The sequence below is a fragment of the Apostichopus japonicus genome, chromosome 3 (assembly GCF_037975245.1).
Source record: "Apostichopus japonicus isolate 1M-3 chromosome 3, ASM3797524v1, whole genome shotgun sequence".
Classification (NCBI taxonomy): Eukaryota; Metazoa; Echinodermata; class Holothuroidea; order Aspidochirotida; family Stichopodidae; genus Apostichopus; species Apostichopus japonicus.
Window position 1 is genome coordinate 8,542,385 of NC_092563.1, and position 19,883 is coordinate 8,562,267.

At 39.1% G+C, this 19,883-nt stretch overlaps 1 protein-coding gene across 2 annotated transcripts; it reads left to right on the forward strand.

The window, feature by feature from the left end:
- The first annotated feature begins 3,194 nt into the window (after positions 1 to 3,194).
- LOC139962095 (uncharacterized) lies at positions 3,195 to 8,347 on the forward strand. 2 transcript variants are annotated; one of them, XM_071961968.1, is made up of 3 exons: positions 3,195 to 3,791; positions 6,876 to 6,976; positions 7,842 to 8,347. In XM_071961968.1, the coding sequence occupies exons 1-3, from the start codon at positions 3,700 to 3,702 to the stop codon at positions 8,042 to 8,044; spliced, it is 396 nt and encodes a 131-aa protein (XP_071818069.1). In that variant the 5' UTR covers positions 3,195 to 3,699; the 3' UTR covers positions 8,045 to 8,347. The 2 variants fall into 2 exon arrangements, with proteins under 2 accessions (XP_071818069.1, XP_071818079.1); XM_071961978.1 differs by lacking the exon at positions 3,195 to 3,791 and adding an exon at positions 3,980 to 4,730.
- Positions 8,348 to 19,883: the final 11,536 nt, after the last annotated feature.

Here is a 19,883-nt window from a genome sequence, read left to right on the forward strand (position 1 = left end):
TGACGTAATCATTATTTCAAAAATTTCCATAGTTTTGGTGTTTTGCTAAAACACAAATAAGGATGAACTGAACGAATTTGACCCATACAAATCGGTACAACAAAATCGAGAAAATGAGAAAAAGGGAAATCTTTGCCGAAATGAAATTGTTCGTAATTTTGCTGACACAGTTTCAAGTGTGTGTTTTAGTAGGCGATGTACCGATTTCTCTTAAGAATGAATAATTGGTAGTTTGAAGCAGTGACAAGCTTTCTTGGAAGTTTAATTAACACAACCAACAACAACAATGTCAATGCATAAATCATATAATTATCTATCTGTAATAAGAGGTGTTTGTGGGTTTTCTGATACGATGGTCTGTTTGGGGTGACATTGGGTGTTGCAAGATTGACCCTTTTTGTCTTAATTACTTTCATTTACCTGTTTGTTATTGCTGTTATATTAACGGTTTTCTTATAGACAGAAACCACCAAAGACCGGTTAACTGTATACAAACTTGTTACCAAAAACACAATACAGGTTGATCAAGCGTGGACGGTAATCACAGTGGTGGTTCCCCATAAAATTTTGTTCTGTCCCTTTTGTTTTCCTTCTACATGCCCAGAACAAAAGTCATTGCAAGCTTCTGGTAAGAAATGGTGGTGAGGGAATATTGTAGCAAACCCTCGTTGAAGCCGTGTTTTAAGGTTCGTTCATAATAACCATTTCCATCAGTTGCTAAGCAACGGTGCTCCCTTATGGTTCAATGGATAAGCTGATAATGTAGTCTGAGGAAAGAGAAAAGGAGAGGTATTGCTAAATGGTATAGTCCGGCTTTCGAGATATTAAGCTTTCAAAACTATGCTAAATATCTGGAATGCTCTTTTAGGCTGACTTAATGCAAAATAAGGCCCTACATGTTACATTTAATTTATTTTAAATCAAATCACTAAAGAATTTAAAAACTAAAACGTGTTCTTTTAACATAATAAAAACAGCAAAGCATGGATGACCTTTCCTCTATATTGGAATGCATTATACTATGTTATTTGAGGTTACAAATGTCTTTGGCCTGTATATTTTGTATATTGCATTTTGTGATGAATCTGAGCAGGGACTCCCTGATCCGAGGAACTGACCTACACTTGTGTATTATACTATATAATCCAGTCACTTTAATTGATGAACTTCAGATGTTTAAAAGGTCATTTCTCCAAAATTAAAAGTTCGTTAGATTAACAACATGAACTGATCGAAGTGGTTTTTAATGGTCTACAACATAGGGCATAAAGTCACCATTTTTTGGTATTATTCACGACATAAATCAACGTATAAGAGTATTCAGTGCTTGAGACAACTTCATGCCTTGCTTTGGAATAATCAGCAACTACCAGACTAAACAAGTGTAATAAAGTTGTCAAACATTTCATTTTCTCCCGTAGTGTCATCTTGTTCAACGGAGAAATTTGTCAAAATGGTGAGTATATTTTCTTGAGAAAACTGAAGAACCTCAGAGTGGATAAAACAATCATGACCTTATTCTATAATTCCCTCATTCAAAGTGATTTTATGTATTACATAATGTATTACTTTGCCAATGTTACTTTATTTTATTTATTTATTTCAACTTTATTTTAAGAGGGTAGCTCGTTTAGCAATAGCTAATCTTCCACGAGGCCCTCTAATAAGACATACAATAATATAAAATGTATGACAATTTAAGCAGTCATAAATACATAAATACTGCTTAATAAAATAGTTAAAACGTGTACAGAGTAAAGAAAATTAAGAAAGTTGGTAAAAATAAAGTGAAGTAGACCTTAACAAAATCAGATACTAGGCGTTTAAAATGGTTAAGATTTTTAGCTGATTTTACTCTTTGATCTAGTTTGTTCCAGTCTTTTGCGGCAATGCATGGAACACGGTTATTATAAAAACTAGTGTGTCCGCCTGTAATGTGCAGGTTTCTTGCAGTAGAGGATCTTAAATTGTGATTATGAATGTTTGTAACTATGAATGAACTCTTTGCTTTTATCAGTGCCAACGCGAATTTATCAAAGGAAAGAAAAAGTAGGAAAAAACTAACAAATGCATTGCCATATTGACTGACATTTCCTTTTGGCAGAAGAGCCAAAAACACGTACACAAAAGATATAACGTACTTGTTGGTCACCATAGAAATTTACACCCAGAAGCCACATCGCACCTGCTGACAACAGTACGCCTTTCAGTGTTTTGAAGGACACTCGCGCCTTCCTGATACACCCAAAACAACCCTATTATCAATGCCAACGCGAATTTAGCAAAGGAAAAGAAAACGAAAGAAAAAACTAACAAATAAATTGCCATATTAACTATTGACTGACTGACATTTCCTTTTGGCAGAAGAGCCAAAAAAACACGTAAACAGCAGATATAACCTACTTGTTTGTGACAATAGAAATTTACACCCAAAAGCCACATCGCACCTGCTGACAACAATACGCTTTGCAGTGTTTTGAAAGTCACTCGCGCCATCTTGATACACCCAAAACAATGACTAGTGCAAATTGTGCCTACGTTACAGCAGGGAGCCGGCAACCTTTGGCCGCGCGAAAAACTTTTTACTGGCACCGGAATTTTGCAAAACTCAATTGAAAAGCAAAAAATGAATTAACATGGAACCATATAGCCACCTTAGACAAATGCTCAGTGAATGATATACACTGCAATACACTGCAAGGTCATGTTGAGGTTTAACGTTCTCTTCAACATTTTTATGGCAATTTAAGTTTACAATACTGATTCCTTAGAAAGATCTTCACAATAATTGCTGCCTTTTTTAACTGAAACGTATATCACAGTAATGAAACAACAAAGATGCCGTTATTGCTGTGTATATGTTGATAATGCAGGTGTTAGGATGCAGGTGCTTTGGATAGAACTTCCCAAAATATTTTCCCCTGTACTTTCTTTTTATTGTCATTATATGTATCAGATTGTACAAGTGGAAACAGGTATATATACATACTTGCTACATAATATTCAAGATGGAGGAAGAAATTGATAACCTCTCTAAAAATCCAATCCCCCCACCCATCCCCAACCCAACCACACCATAGCCCCTTTCCCCACCCCAATAAACGTCATAGGTGTTCTTTTTAAATATATCGCTTGGCATGATTGACCAGCTGTTTGTAATTGTTCACAATGTGCATGTCTTTATTGAAGAATATTAAAGGCGATATCGCTCGTAGACTTTTTTTTGAGGGCGCTGGCATTATCGAGGTTTCAGCGAGGTTTAATGGGACCCCTAAAACTCACGTGACCTCGGTGGCAAATTTAGATCAGTGAATAGCACAGGCAAGCGTATGCGTAACAAGCCCGTACCCATGCACACATAATGTTATAGCACAGCATTTCAGATTATTGTACTGTTTACCGCAAAGGATTTTCGTACGCGATAGTTTGTTGTTTGTGTGCCTTTTGAGTAAAGAATACTGTACGATTTTCGTACAAATACATTCGATTAGACTAGAGTATAGTGACAATCATGGAAAAGGGATCAGGGCAAGGAGAATCGGGCGAAAGAAAACGACCTTATCCTGGAACGAGCGTATAGGTTCAAGTGGAGGAAAGCCATTGTTGCATGGACCTGACAAAAACAGCAGTGCAAAGGAACAACAGCGACGAAGAGATGCCACGAAGATCTATCTTCTACGTTCCTACGTAAACTGGCAAATGGAGAAAGAACTCTACAAACATGTCCACGATTTGACTTCTGTTAGCAACGCAGATTTCGCAGAACATTTGCTTCAGGATCACACAAAAAGGTAATGATTTGCTAAGCTAGGCTAAAACTGTATAGGGTGGTTTCAGTTGTTTTCCGCATACGTTACTTTCCGCTGATTTCCGCTGAAAAAATTCTTCTGCGGAAAACACCGATTTTTCACTTGCCTGTACACAATATTTTTCCGCAATTTTGAGATACCAAATTCAGGCAGGATGATTAAAATAACATGAGAAAGTATTAAAGAACGTCGATCAAGGATGGTTAGACTGAGTTCATGTCAGAAAAGTTAAGCTGCTTATAATTTAGAGGAGGCTTGGGGTGTTCGTAATTACGAATTATTAAAGAAGCATATAATACTGGGCAAAGGGACGCCCGCGTTATGAAGGATTGAGTATCTAATTAAGTATTAAATATTCGGTCCGCGTAATGATGGTTTAAAAAAAAAGGTGTAAAAGGCGGTATCTTTGATTTTCGCTGGAAATAAAATGGCTGTATAAGTAAGCCTTACAGCCTAAGCTACAAGTACAACCTTAGCTACTGTATCCTAAATCTAGTCTCGAAGCTACATTTTATCCTGTTACAGTCAAATCCTATCTTATCCATCTTCCTAAATCCTTCCATGTGCCTAATAATTTCAGTAAGTCATTCTGTTCCTCCCAAAAAGAAACGGTACTTTCCGTTGAAAAAAACGTTGTTTTCCGCTGACAAATTTGTTTGCGGAAAACACCGTTTTGTTTCAGCGGAAAGTAACGTGTGCGGAAAACAACGGTACCCGTATAGGGTAATACTAGTACATAGTAGTACTACAGGGTATTGTCCTAGGTAACTGTCAGTATTGCGAAGTACAGAAAACTGCAAAGTTCGGACACCCCTAAGAAATACACGATTTCACCATGATAACCTACAAGCGAAAGCCAATATCACTAAAAACCAGGAAGCTACAGTTATTTCCTCTCCAAAATGACCCGTGCGCAAGTATGTACGTACATATCTGTCAATAAAATGAAGATAGTTTTTGGGGTATTTTAAGGCTTAGGTGTTCGAACTTCGCAGTGTCTATGCTATTGTATTTGTAACATACATGATTTGATGAGCCTAGGCTTTGTAACTAGGCCTATCATTCATTATTTTTCCAATGGACCTAGCGTATGCTAACCTTATCATACTTTAATATCCTAGCACAAAATAGCAGTAAGTTGTATTACTGAGTCATCATCATCACTGTTTGTGAATGCTTGTCATGAGGATACTGTATAGGCCGTTTCTTACGACTAGTCGTAACAATTATAAACTATTCTTACGACAAAGGCAAATTCAAGTGCAGTAAATAAAGCAACTGCGCATGTAGTAGAGGTAACCCTAAACATAACCCTAAACCTCAATCCTAACCCTAACCGGAAGTTATTGTTACTCATCGTCGGAAAATTAGTACTCCTAATCACAAAAATAGCAACTGCCCATGCGTAGTCGGAAATTATTCTTACGACTAGTTGTAAGAATAGCCATTTTGTACTGTATACAGTTAAAAATTAAAATATCCTTCCTAAAGAAGACTGACAGGGACTGGGGGTCTTTAGTTTCACTCCTCATATTTATGCCATGGAAAGCTGGGCCTTCTCATCACCAAAAAGTAAACTGTTTTTGCCTCAACAAATTGATGGAAATATATTTTCTAACCACTAGGCCTAGGTGATCTGTTCATCCCCACCCCTTCAGGTTCTAAATTGTTATCAGCTGTCCTTGTTTGAAGAATAATTCTTGTGAATGAGCATTTGAAAGAAAAGCCTCACCTATGCCCAGTCATAATTAACTGGGCATATAACATAGGACTAAGGCCTATAGTATTAGTAATAAGTATCTGAATTTAGTGTTCATAGTAACTGTATTCCCTAATTTTGTAATATACACCAGTGAGGAAGGCCTACTGTGCTGTACAAGTACAACCACATGGACCTGCAATTTTTCCTATAAAAATAATGCATCTACATAAATAATTTAGAATCACTCCTAACTGATTCACATGTTTTCACACCGCTGCGTATGCAACTAGACCTTAGGTTTTTCTAAGGTCAGCCTCAGCCAGCATATATGCAATCAAGTTTTAATGGTTCATTTGGGCAACAGGGTGTTATATTGTTATCTACTGACTGTCTGTCCAATATTCCAGCAATCATGTGTACATGTCTGTGTTTGGGATTTTTGAAGGAACCCAACTGCTATGCAAGAAATTAGGTAAATTAGCCTCACAAATTGAGGGACCATAGTACATATAGCTATACCTATATAAACCTTTATATAGCCATGCCTGGGGGTAAGAAAGTTTTTTTTGTGTAGGCCTGATGCTCATACTTTATGATGTGCTAAGTTATCATATTTTTTATATATAGTCAGTATATACTATGCTTGTTTTTGTTCAGCTTCTTGTGAATGATCTGATGTTTAGTGTTCAAAAATTATAATATCTATTAAATTTGGTGGCCGAAACTATCTCTTGTGGAGAGTAATCTAGCGTTAAATTAATGGTAGTCTGAAATCAAGCTATTCATGTAAACAGGAATTTTTCACAATGGTAGGCTTATGTCATGGTGTAAGCTAGCATCTCAATTCTCACTCATGAAACCAACTGCTCACATAAACAGGAAGTTTACACAGTAGGTACATAATGAGTGTACATCAAACTCTGATCAAAAGACTGGACATCTTTTAGCGATATGAAACCAATCAGTTCACTAAGACAGGAAGTTTACATAGTAAATTTTACATTGACATGTGAGCTCAAGTTGTTGGGCAAGCAGTTGGGCAACACAAAATTATCCTTACAATTCTTGAAAGGTACCGCGGTTTATGGATATGTTGAAGAAGAGTATGAAAGAATATCTCATCCTTATCTGGGTTTAAATCAATGTGGGTTAACAATATGTTATTATTGAAATATGCCTAAGTGTTTGTTTGTTACTTTTCTCTTTCATATTTTTTCTTGGGTAGGTATGATAAAAACATGTATGTTTGTAATGATTTGGTCATTACCAGATTCATTATGCATACAATTAAGCTTGGGGTGTACAGTAAAATTACTATTTCAGTTATATGATTTACGGACAATTTTTTTGGTTTCATTGTATAGGTTTCAAATGCATCTTTTCCGGAAAGATGCTGAAAGTCAAACAGAGGCATTCTCAGCAGCTGTCACCACAGAAAGATCAGTTGACACTCAGAAAGGAGAAGGTAAATTTATATGTTTATCCTTGCATGAATTACAGACTGGAAGAGCAGTGCTAATCTTATCTGATCTGATGTGATCAGAAAAATAATACAATTTCATTCTCATTAAATTCCAAAAGAAAAGAAAAAAATGGTAGCATATTGCTCATCCACTAAAAAGCATACATGTGTATGAAAATTTATAAAAGTAAGTGGGCCTGATTATTATCAGGATCTTCTTTAGAGGCAAACTGACTAGTAACAGTAAATTCAAGAGACACAATAGAGCCTGGAACAGAGAGGACATGGTGAACACAAAGAAAGAAGTTAATGGTGTATTGAACAAAAGGAGTCAGTGAAAGCAGAGGTATTTAGATAAACTGTGGAGTACAAAGCGAGGATTAAGTAAGGAGAGAGGGTGAATAAACTATAGCAGAATACAGAGATGGAGCAGGATAAAGTTAGTCATGTCCTTCCTGTATATTGAGCCCATTCAGTTGAATGGTGCTAGGGCATTCCGTCCGCTCTCTCTATCTCTGCTGTGGTGTACTATGTCTGAGATGGTTAGTCTACGAATTCAGTTACCTGTTGGGACATGTCTTTAATGGTATGATTGGGCAGCTGAAAGTGTTCCCCTACTGGAGTCTCCATTTTCATGGTATTGACTTGTGACTAGAACTGCTTCTTGAGGGTGGTCTTGGTTTCACCAACATACTTGTAACTTCAATGTCCTCTAAACTCAATGACACCATTTAAATTGAAATATCAGTTTCCAGTGCTGCATAAGTGTGATAAGTTCTAAACAAAAGGTATATTTTTAGTCACAGCCATAGAAGCTATAGCAGGATACTTGCAATCTAGTAACTCTTGTTTTATGTAATCTCTACAGATACTCCTGATCCAGTTACTTCAACACCTCTCAAGAAGCCATCTGCCAATGTTCTGTCCAATGTCACCAGTAGGATTAGATATGGAGCAGCATGGGAGAAAAACCTCAGACTATACGAATACACATTGCCACATTTACATGATCCTGAACAAAAGCGATCATACATATGGCAGGGGCAAGCACTTTTCCCAGACTTTTGTTGACAGGTTGTGCGACATTCACAAACGTTGGATTAGCAGCTAATGATACATCTGCATCACCAGATTGAGATAAATTGCTTTCGTCCATTTTGTTCGATAGTAGCTATGACTGTGAATCAGGAGCTTGGCCACCCTCTAAGTCAAGGTGGGCAAGGTTGGGGAAATTCAATCAAGGAGTAACAATCAGAGAATGGCCAGCTTTATATTATTGTATATAGGCCTACACGCACAGCGTGTATAAATATCTGTATCGGTTTATTTATACTAGTGTTCATTTCCGTTGCCAGGAGGGGATATGATTTGAATGTGGGGGAGGGTGTGGGGGGGTGGGGAGGGGTCCCATTTGAAGTGTCCAAACGATGCTAATCTTTACATCTATCTTCTTGAATCACATGTACCCCTATCGACACGATCAATCAGTCCTGTCTCTCAACTCCTCTCATGCACTGGTGTATTTATTTCCTGGCAAGATAACAGTTAGGCATAGTAAGGGTCAGAGGTCATCACAACTTAAAGAGTTGTGCGAGTCCCTGTGGTCTCTTACATCCTGGTAGCAGTAGAGAGAAGAAGCCTAATAGATCAGAAACCATAATCATCTTCTGTTGTGTCTTATTTTCCAGCATCCTTGAAACCTTATATCCTTCCCCTTTGATTTGTTGATGTCATAAAGCTGTATTTATGTTGTGCATTATTTAATTCCAGTATTTAGATTGTATATTCTTCTTGTGTATTTGACAGTATCCCAGTGATCTCCATTCTTCTGCTCTTGGTTTTTTTCTCTCTGTACTCTCATATCATATCTATCTCTACCCCTAGCCTCCATCTCCACATTTTCTTTACTTTCTTCCTCCATCCCTTCATCAGTCTTTCACGCTTTCTTTCTTGACCTCTTTCCTCCCCTCTGTTTACCCTGTATGTTTTAGTTTGCCGATTCCCCCCCCCCCCACATCTCACCCCCAAAAAAGTTCACAAGGTTGACAAGTCTCCCCGTGCTAGTCCCAAGCTATACACCCTTGTTGTGGTGACCGTTCAATATACTTGCGGATCAAATGGAAAGCCCCACCCCTTATTCCCAGTGTAATATATGAATCGGCAAATGGAAGATTATTCGGAGTTGTTCGTGATGGTTCAATGATCTTATAGTCAGGCATAGGCCTATATGGTTCTCTTTGTCCTTCATTGCCGTCGAAGTTTGAAATGAATTAATCGTGCTAGGAACTTCCGGGCAATGTTTAATTTTCTGTGGCAAGAAAAAAAGCTTCCCCCAGTCTCTCCTGATTGACTATATAGAGCCCGTACGCCTATATGGTCACACAATAGTATAGATAAGTATGATCCATGCAGACATCTAGTATATATTTTTTTAAATTCAATCCAATTTCAGTTAAAGTTTCGAGTAGTTTTCGAGTCAGTCGTGATGAGGTGCCCCATGGTGGAGCTGGGTAACCCACCCCAACCCCGTTGCCGACTTTTTGGCATTTCGTTGGGAGCCGTTCGGAACAAGAAACAGGATAGTCAATTCTGGGAGTACAGTACGCTGGAAAGCAATACACTGACGTGATTTAGAAAAAAAAGTTTTTTGCTTTGACGGCCGATGCTCAGCGAGACACTTTTCAATGGAAATAACTATTAGTTTATTGTTCATGTACTTATTCCCTTTTTGCCAATCCTTTCTAAAGAGGGTGGAGCCGCCCCTTATGGCAACGTATTTTCCTTCCCTTTTCCGTTCAAGTTTCGTTATTTTTTAATTCGGGTCAAAGGGGTGCAAGGACAGGGTTTACGTGCACCGGTTAGGAGGACGGGGTGCAGCTAGGGCAAGTGCTCTGTGATCGCCTAAAGGGCCCGTTGCCAGGAGTCCAAAAATAATTAAATATACATATTTATCTGTATATGGTATATGACATAAAATGCTTTGTCTTTCCCTCCTGATATATAACTAAAATTTATATATAAAATACAATGTAAGCTGTGACTCAGTCTATGTATAATTAATACCTAAATTGGCTGAAATACCAATTGTTCACACATGACGGACTTGACTTTACGTTTGATACCCATGCAATAGTTTGTAATCACTTCAGTCAATTTTTTCACTCATTCGCGTTTGTCTTTTTGTGACACCAGTCAGCGTGAATCAGACATAAAGTTCATAACTATTAGTTTCTTGAGCTGTTTCTTGACTTCGACTGCTCACCATGTAGGCCTAAAAGAGTAAAAGCAGGGAACTGCTAGAGTAGCAGCTCCCTGGTCAAACTATTACGCCTGATGCAAAGCTCGACCGTAACCTATACTGTACAGCCCATTAGTTGTGTAAAGTTCTGAACGTAAAACAAAGCACTGAGTTTTGTATCACACAACACACACGAAAACGCGGCGTAATACCGCATACTACTGACCAGGGAGTTGTTCCATAACAACTCCCTGTACTGCCACAGACAAGAAACTATGCAGGAATTTCGCCAAGGCCACCGTTCAAGTAACCGAACCCGTTTATTGCTTACTAGCCGTAAATACGGGATTGCTGAGAAATTACGAGACAACAGCGACGATCCGATAGAGGGTAGTATTGATATTATTTTTGAATCGGGTGGTGTGAAGGACAGAATTTACGAGGAAATTACGAGCGATCCCACCTTTAAAAATACAATGCAAATAGGCACCGTCATAGATGTGGGCCTACAAACGTGTGTTGCAGTATTCTTAGCAGTCTGTCACAGTACATTGTTGTCTACTTTGTTCAAAGGCAGCAATTATAGGTTTTCTTTTTAAATATATCAATTTGCAATGATTGATCAGCTGTTTGTAATTGTTCACAATGTGCATTTCTTTATTGAAGAATATTAAAAATACAATGCAAATAGGCACCGTCATTGTTGTCTACTTTGTTCAGTTAAAAGCCGCATTTTAATTTCTTGGCACCTTGAAAACGTCGTTAACCATGCAGCATGCTTTCGTATAGATAACCACTGTTAAGTGTTACTATGCCACAGCAGTATTTATAGGAAGCGCGTATCACGTAACATTGCTAGCTTAGCTTCATAACATGCTGTTCGTACAACTTATGACGAATCATAGAAAAGATGAGAACGCACGTTGTCGTCGTCGGTGTGCATACGGTTAGGTAGGCTATTATGGCGGGCCATCAGTCTCAAATCGTAGGGAATCGAATTATACCGATTTATATCAACATATACTAATTTCCTTCGACTTATACCAGTTTCTAGCAGCTTAAATTGACTTCTACCGATTTAAATCGACATATACCAGTTTAATTCTACATATCATCGATTTAAATCGACATATACCAGTTTAATTCGACATATCATCGATTCAAATCGACATATACCAATTTAAATCGATGATAAGTAAATCAAATCGGTATATGTCAATTTAAATCGACATATACCAGTTTAAATCGATGATATGTCGAATTAAATCTGTAAATGTCAATTTAAATCGACATATACCAATTTAATTCGACTTAAACCAGTTTAACCGACATTGTGCTGTCCTCGCTCTAAAACCTGAAGGCGCTATACAGCCAGACAACCATTTCCCCTCAAACCCCAAAACAAAGATAAACATTGACAAGATCATGGACCAGTTTAATTCGAGTAAATAATGGTGAATGAGTGAATGGACGGTAAAACTGAAGAAAAAAAACACACAAAGGAAAAACTATGTCTTAATAACAAGGTGAGAATAATAAACATGTCACAAGAAAGTGACATTCCTGACTTCAGATAACCTGTGCGGATCAAGACGCACAAGGCTGTGAAATTAACATAGGCATGGTATATAAGTAATGACTGTCAACTTGTGGTTATCCGAAAACTGTCCACTATATATACTTCAATGGCAACGTAGGGAACACGTTATATGTAACTGTATAAAATTGAGTAAACAAAGGTCTAACCTAAACTCCACTCAACCAAAATCTTACCTACACGTACCCTGTACGCACATCATGCAAATATAGCAATGATAACATAACACGTAATTGGAAGCCCAAGGGTAAAGACACATACTGAATGAGTTGTGAAGGTAATAGAATTCCCAAGCATAGATGTGAAGTACACGCAATAATAAAGATACCAAAAATAACTACAATAAACGACCTAGTATGACTGCAACAAAAAAAAACCTAACAACCAGGTAACGTGTGAGCCAAAGTACGCATAAATCCCACGAACCGTAACAATGTAATACTGGAACGTGGCGGAATTGATATACGGGAGTACATAAAATGGAGGATAGAAAACATTAGGGCACCTCACAAAACACAGCAAAAACAATTTTGTAATTCTAAATAAGCAGTGAAAAATACAACAAGTGCTCACAGACTATCACATTCCAAGGTTAAAAAAAATTAGTAAAATTAATCCTAAATGATCGCATCTAAACCAAGCGATGCTTCTGAGCCGAAAAACGTGTCGAATTGTAAACAAAACGATTTCTGAGTAGTCGAAAGGAAAAGGGTGGCGCTATACTAAAAAGTAATATTAATAGAATTAAAATCAAAAACACAACACTCCCCGCCTGGTATATATAAATATACCAAACCTCAAAAACAAACAACAATCCAAGACGACCATATAAAGAACAAAAGTGTCCAAAGACCAGTTCAAGTATCAGAAAGAAGCAATATGACCTGGGTAATATGCCTTAAGAACACCGTGGCTTTTCCATTTGACAATTCTATCAATCTTTCGGACGCTTCCATCAGCATCAGGGTAAACTTTGTCAATGATTCCGAGTGGCCACTCGTTGCGACTGACTTGGTTATCCTTCAACAGGACTATTTTTCCAACCATGAGATTTGGTTTTCGATCAACCCATTTCTTGCGTTCTTGGAAGGAACTCAAATAATCACGACGCCAACGTCTCCAAAAGGTTTCAGCGAGACATTGAACTTGTTTCCAATGCTTCTTATGCAGGAGCACTGGTGGCGTCCACTTTTCGAGGGAGTAACATTGCTGGGGTAAGAACTGTAGGCTGGTCGGGGTCACATGACACTGCTACAAGGGGTCTTGCGTTCATGATTGCCATTACTTCAGCTAAAAAGGTACACAAAATCTCATGGGTAAGACGGGTGTGTTTAGACTGCTATAGCATTGCATTGGGAATCTTCCGAGCTATACCAATCATCTTTTCCCAAGAACCACTCATATGAGAAGAATGCGGAGGATTGAACAACCAAACACATCCTTTCTGTAGGAGATGCTTTCGGAGCTCTCTGGTCTCCGCAATGATGCCTAACTCCTTACATGCGCCAACAAAGTTAGTTCCCCTATCAGAACGTAGAGCCCATGCAGGGCCACGAATGGCAAAAATCCTCAGGAGAGCATTTATGAAGCTCGATGCTGAAAGGGACTCAATGACTTCCAAGTGCACTGCCCCTGTATACATACATGAAAATATTACTGCCCACCGTTTGCTATTAGCACTAGCACCTCTGGTTCTAAGTGTCAAGACAAGCCATGGGCCAAAGACATCAACGCCGACAATGGTAAAAGGTGGTTCACATGTGACCCTATCAGCTGGTAGGTCAGCCATCAGTTGAGACTCTTCTTTGCCCCTTAGCTTTTTACAAGTGACACAAACCTTGATCACATTGCATGTACGGCGCTTGCCTCCGACAACCCAAAACCCTGCAGCTCGGATGGCTCCCTCAGTTATATGTCTACCTTGGTGGGCCACGGATTCGTGATAGTGTCTGATGATAGCCGTAGAAACATGTCCAGAAGGAACAATGACTGGATGCTTCTCTTCTTGGGTGAGGTCTGCGACAGAAAAACGTCCACCAACTCTTAACAGACCGTGCTTATCAACTTGTGGATTTAGCCTTCTGAGTGAGCTTCCTTTAAGAAAGGCTTGTCCACGTTTAATGCAGTCCAATTCTTCCTTATAGGCATCTTGTTGGACAGAACGGAGGACGGTAATTCTAGCTTGTGAAAATTCATCAACTCTGAAGGAGGTGTGGGAGCATTTCTAAGTTTCTATACCAGGCTTACCAGGAATCTTCTTGAAAGACTTTGCTCCGCAAAAGTTTGCCGACAGCGTTAAGTAAGCCTCTCCAATTTGAAAAACGTTCAAAGCGATGAGCACCTAAAACAACATTTGATGTTTTTGTGAGCATGGTAGTGACGGCAGGTCGAATTTCAGAATCTGCTTCAGGTTGCACAAGGTCATAGTTGTTCACCTCGAGCAGTTCTTGGCGGGACAGAAACCGCGGGCCTGTAAACCACATACTGTTGTGAAGCTCATGTGCTGCAATGGATCTAGAGGCCAAGTCTGTAGGATTTTGTTTAGTAGCAACGTAACACCACTGTTCTGGACGTGTTGACTGTCTGATGCGATTTACTCGATTTGATAAGTAAACATAGAAACGTCTGGTAGTGTTGTTAATGTAACCAAGGACGATCTTACTGTCTGTGAAAAACCTTACAGTATCTATCTCTAAATCAATTTCATCATTGATGTACTCATACAACTCCACTGCCAAAACTGCAGCGCATAACTCAGTCGGGGAATTGTGTGGGCTGGTTTTGGTGCTAATTTCGCTTTTCCCAACAAAAATCCGACTTGACAATTTCCTTCTTCGTTGACAACTCTGATGTACGCCACTACTCCAATGGCAACTGTAGAAGCATCAGAAAAGATACACAATTCCTTCTTTTTAGTCAGCGACAATAACGATTAAATGACACACCGGGGAACATGCACATCTTCTAACAACTTCAAGGATTCCATCCACTTAATCCATTCAACGTCTCTTTCAAAACTGAGATGCTCGTCCCAGTTGTTGATCTCAGAACTAAGTTCTCTCAATAGGGCCTTTCCTTTTATAGTTATCGGAGCTGTCAAACCAAGGGGATCATACAAACTGTTGACGACAGATAAATCACCTCTCTTTGTGAAAGCTTTGTCTTCTGAAGAAACACTGAATGTGAATGCATCAGTATCCAGGTCCCACAACATGCCTAAACTTCGCTGAAGCGGGAGTGAATCTGAGGATAGATCTAGGTCCTTTATGCCTTTGGCTCTGTCATCTACATCAAATGCTTTTACCACTTCTCTACTGTTTGAAGCAATTTTATGGAGGTTAATGTTTGACTCAGCTTGCATTGCTCTTGTCCTTTACAGAAGGTCAATGGCTACTTGAGGTGTGGGGGAAGAAGAGAGGCCATCGTCAACATAGAACTTGCTTTCAGCATATTGTTTAGCATCACTTCCATGGATTTTCTTTTCCTTTTTGAGCTGCTCTCCTTAAGCAGTCAGTGGCGACTGATGGGGAAGGACTATTTCCAAAAACATGTACCTTCATACGATATTCACAGATTTCCTTTGCCATGTCGTTGTTATTTAACCCACAGGAACCTGAGAGAATCTCTGTGATCTTCCTCCACTAGAAAGCTACATCTTCTGTATGTCGGCTGCAAAGGCTATGGGATCCCTCCTGAAACGCATCAGCACACCCAAAAGTGAGTAGTTCAGATCTGGACCGCTAAGTAGCACACTGTTCAACGAAATTTTATCAATTTCTGCTGAGGAATCAAACACGATACGAATCTGGTCAGGCTTTTGTGGGTGATGCACCCCAAATATGGGGAGATACCAACATTCTTTGCCATGTTCTAACGGAGGGGCAGGTTCGGCATGATCATTGTCTAACATTTTTTGAACAAACTCCGCAAACTAATTCTTCTTGGTGGAATTCTTCTTCAATGACTTGCGCAGAGAGTACAAGCGCTTCTGTGCTTGTACCCGGCTATTTGGTAGGCGCCTTCTCTCAGGACGGAAAGGTAATGGTGCCACCCAACTTCCATTTTCACCCTGATGGACATGTTTGTCCATTATGTCCAGAAAAATGTTATCTTCTATAGAAAGGGCTTCTTTTTCATAATCATTTGTTTTGTCAAATAATGCTGTACCAAACTGAACCTTCCCTGTAGATCCTTTGTTACCAGTGATGTTTAAGTCACTCTTCTTAGTCTTGTCAATTCTCTATTTCACTTGAATCATGTTGGAACAAGGTTGCATGAGAGAGGTACGCCTATTACTGTAAAGACTGGTTTGAAGACGTTGTGGTTTTGGGCTGGTGGGATGTGCCCAAACACACTTCTCCAACAATAACCCATCCCAAGTGTAGTCGCTGGTCATACGGAGCATCATGGGGGCCGTTGATGTGTTCCCGCACCCTGTGGGCCCTCAAGACATATCTTCCGAGCAGTAACAAAATCTGCACTTCCGGGTCAACTGGTGGTATCTTGTTTGCAATGTTCTTCAAATGGGAAAAATGATTCGCAATATCTGGTGTTGGGATTTCCGGTCTATCATCTGGAATCATCTCACACTCTATCAGCGATGACAAGTGAAATTTGACTTTGTAATCAATGGAACTTATCATCAGGTTGTAAGCTCTCCTCCCAGCAGTCTCCATAATACCTGAAAAAGTCCTCAGTGTGTAAGGGGTAGTAGTAGATGTTATGCCAAGTGCATCAAATAGTTGTGGTTTAGCCAGGGACCTGTTACTCTGCTCGTCCAATACAGCATATACCCTGATAGCTTCATGTTCCTTCCATTGTGAATACACCTTGACTTGGCATACCTTCGAACAAGAGCGTCCACACAAATTATACACACAAATTCAGTGCACTAAGAGGTAACAGACGAAGAGTTCTGCTCCCCACCATTAACTCCCTTAGTAACTTGTGTATCACGAAAATTGCTTGATGAACATGGAGAGCGGTGTTGTGTCTCACACTTCCACATTCAGAACACTTCACCGATACTTTGCAATGTCTAGCAACATAATCACTTGTCGCCATGCATCTGAAACTTTCAGTCATACCAGTGATATGTGTCTTCACTCTTTCTGGATACACAAACCTACCTGCTGAGCTGTTTACCTCAAAGCTAGGATCGTTGAGAACTTTGGCTTCCAAACAAATCTGGAAAACACAAGAAGTGTGGGAACGTCACATTGTAGTCTCCCTTGTTCCTAGCTCCCTTTGAACGCCATTTATCTTGAAGTCCTGGTGGGAGCTTTTCCACTATTCGCTTCACCCCACCGGCCGAGTCAATGTAACTGAGACCAGGGAGAGTTCCGTCTCTCATAGCACACTCCAGTTCTAACAAAACATCACCTAACTCTCTGTTTTTGGGTTATCCTTGGTGTTTATCATTGGGAAATCATCAACTTTCCTCAACAATGCTTGCGTCACTACTCCTGGAGCTCCACGCCATACTATATCCAATCCCACTTGTGGGTTAGTAACTTGAGCAGAGCGTAATCTTTTGGCATGTAGTGACGACTTTTCACCTAGCCATTTTATCAACAGATAAAGTTCTTCCCTGGGCAACAAATTAAGGTCCTTAATCACATCTCTAAATGATGCCTTCCACGCTCTGTAATGTTCTGGTTTCTCGTCAAGTATAATAAGTCTGGAACTCACCAAGTTTTTCCGAATGAGATACTTAGCGAGGTCTTCAGACTCTTGCCGGTACTTTGCTCTTGTCTGAGTGATGATTGGATTTCTTAAAGCCGCCTGATCGCTAAAATGGTGATGAATATAATCACTGGTTCGCTGATTGGAATTTACTTCGTGAATATCTGCATCACGTAATTCGTCATGGCTTCCTAATGGTTGGTCTTCATCTTACACTGCGGCTTCAGCTGAAGCAGCAGCAGCTACCTTTTCACTTTGAAGAATAAGCATATCAGCGTCCAGTGCTGCCTTTTGTTTCAACAGTTCCGCCTCATTGTTTGCATATGCGTGCAATGTTCGAGCCGATTCAACCTTAGCTCGTGCCTTCATTGCTGCTGAACTCGTGGACGATCCATATATGCTTGAGCTTTTAGTGGATTTTGACTTAACAGATTTTGTGTCAACATTAACTGATTCACGATGCTGCCTCGTACTAATGTCGTGATCCATTGTTTTAATTTTGTCTGTTTCCTTATCCGCTGCTTCGCTGGGTTCTTTCTCAACACGGAAATGTCTTCCTGATCTTGTACCCATTGCTATGCCTTGATTCAGTCTTTTTATTGTGATACCCTAGCGCTAAAACCTCAGGGCGATATTCAGCCAGACAACCATTTCCCCTCAAACCCCAAAACAAAGATAAACATTGACAAGATCATGGACGTTTGCCAGCAGTTTAATTCATGTAAATGTTGGTGAATGAGTGAGTGGATGGTAAAAAGACTATCACACTCCAAGATTAGAAAAAAAATGAGTAAGATTAAGGCTAAATGATCGCATCTAAACCAAGCGATGCTTCTGAGATGTAAAAACGTGTCAAATTGTAAACAAAACGATTTCTGAGTAGTCGAAATGAAAAGAGTGGCGCTTTACTAAAAAGTTATATAAATATAATTATAATAAAAAACACAACAGACATATACCGATTTTAATCGACATATACCAGTTTAAATCGATGATATGTCGAATTAATTGGTAGAAGTCAATTTCCTTGGACTTATACCAGTTTCTAGCAACTCAAATTGACATATACCTATTTAAATCGACATATCATCGATTTAGCTCATTAACATATTCCAAATCCCGATTTCGGTGATGATTGACGAGTGGAGATACATCACGTGTAGTCACCTGACAATCCGCGCGAATAATTGAAAATAAACACAAGCACAGTGGAATGCATGATTTGAGCTTGAATACTGTAATTGTTAATCCCCTGGGTATGTATTTAGCTACAGTAAAACGTAACCTTACAGTAGGCACTGCAGAACAATATCATCTTTGTTTATGGTGTAACTGGAGTAGGTTGTTGCATCGGTGTACGTACTGTAGGCCTATGTAATTGTGTGTGTATTTGGCTAAAAGTATTCCTATACTATAGCTCCACGTGTTTGAGTAGACAAGCCCAGTTTGCATTGAGATAATTACACGTCATTGACATATCAGCTTTTCAGCCCTATTATTACACTGAAATCTTTTTGCAAAAAAATTGTCCATAATTACCATTGACATAATCATGATGAATACCCATGATAGCTTGCTAGCTTGGTTATATTGGAACTATGTATTTAATTATGGACTTGCATTAACAGGAGACTGAACTGATGTTACGAAGACACATCAATTTAACCGTATGAGCATGTCAGATGTGCAGAAACATGGCCGTTTAAAACAGAGATATTTATAGAAACATTAGCAACATTAACAAACAAACGACCAAATAGGTGCAACGTACATAATATCGTGACGCAACATTAGTTTCTCAAACAACAGTGATCGTGACAACGAAATGATTTCAAGCACGAATTTGGGGGTCCATGAATGTGTTCGTGAAAATTCATCATTACATGTGTATATATATATTAACCAACACCCTTTTGGACAATATTTGACAATATGACGCTGCAAAGCACTTCACAGTCCAGTTTCTATTGGGTACATTTTTGGAAGTACACTTTTCACTGTCAGTATGATTGCTTCGAATCGTGACATGGACGTACACTTTAAGGACACGCCGTACTAACATATATGTCTTAGACCATTGTCTTTATTTATGGTTCACAGACCTATGGTTAACCTACTTTGACTTGCTTAACACTCCCTAGTTTTTTTGGTGAGGTGGGGTGGGGGTGGGGAGGGTGAAGGGTGAGGGGAAGTAAATATCAAACAGTAGGGTTGAAATATTATCACGGTAGATGTGCTACTATTACTCTCCTATTTACATATTCTGTCTATTTCCCCTTGAAATGTGATACATTCGCAAAGTTTTTTTGGTCTGTATATAAAACTTCATCAAAGTGCAACGGTTTTTTTCCTTCTTCTTCTAAACATAACACTTTTCTCGGTGAATACAT

Excerpts from the sequence above, each read along its gene's own strand:
- LOC139962095 (XM_071961968.1), top strand. The coding sequence starts at position 3,700 with ATGGAGAAAGAACTCTACAAACATGTCCACGATTTGACTTCTGTTAGC. Across the intron at positions 3,792-6,875 it reads CTTCAGGATCACACAAAAAG|GTTTCAAATGCATCTTTTCC; the intron begins GTAATGATTTGC and ends TTCATTGTATAG. Across the intron at positions 6,977-7,841 it reads TGACACTCAGAAAGGAGAAG|ATACTCCTGATCCAGTTACT; the intron begins GTAAATTTATAT and ends TAATCTCTACAG.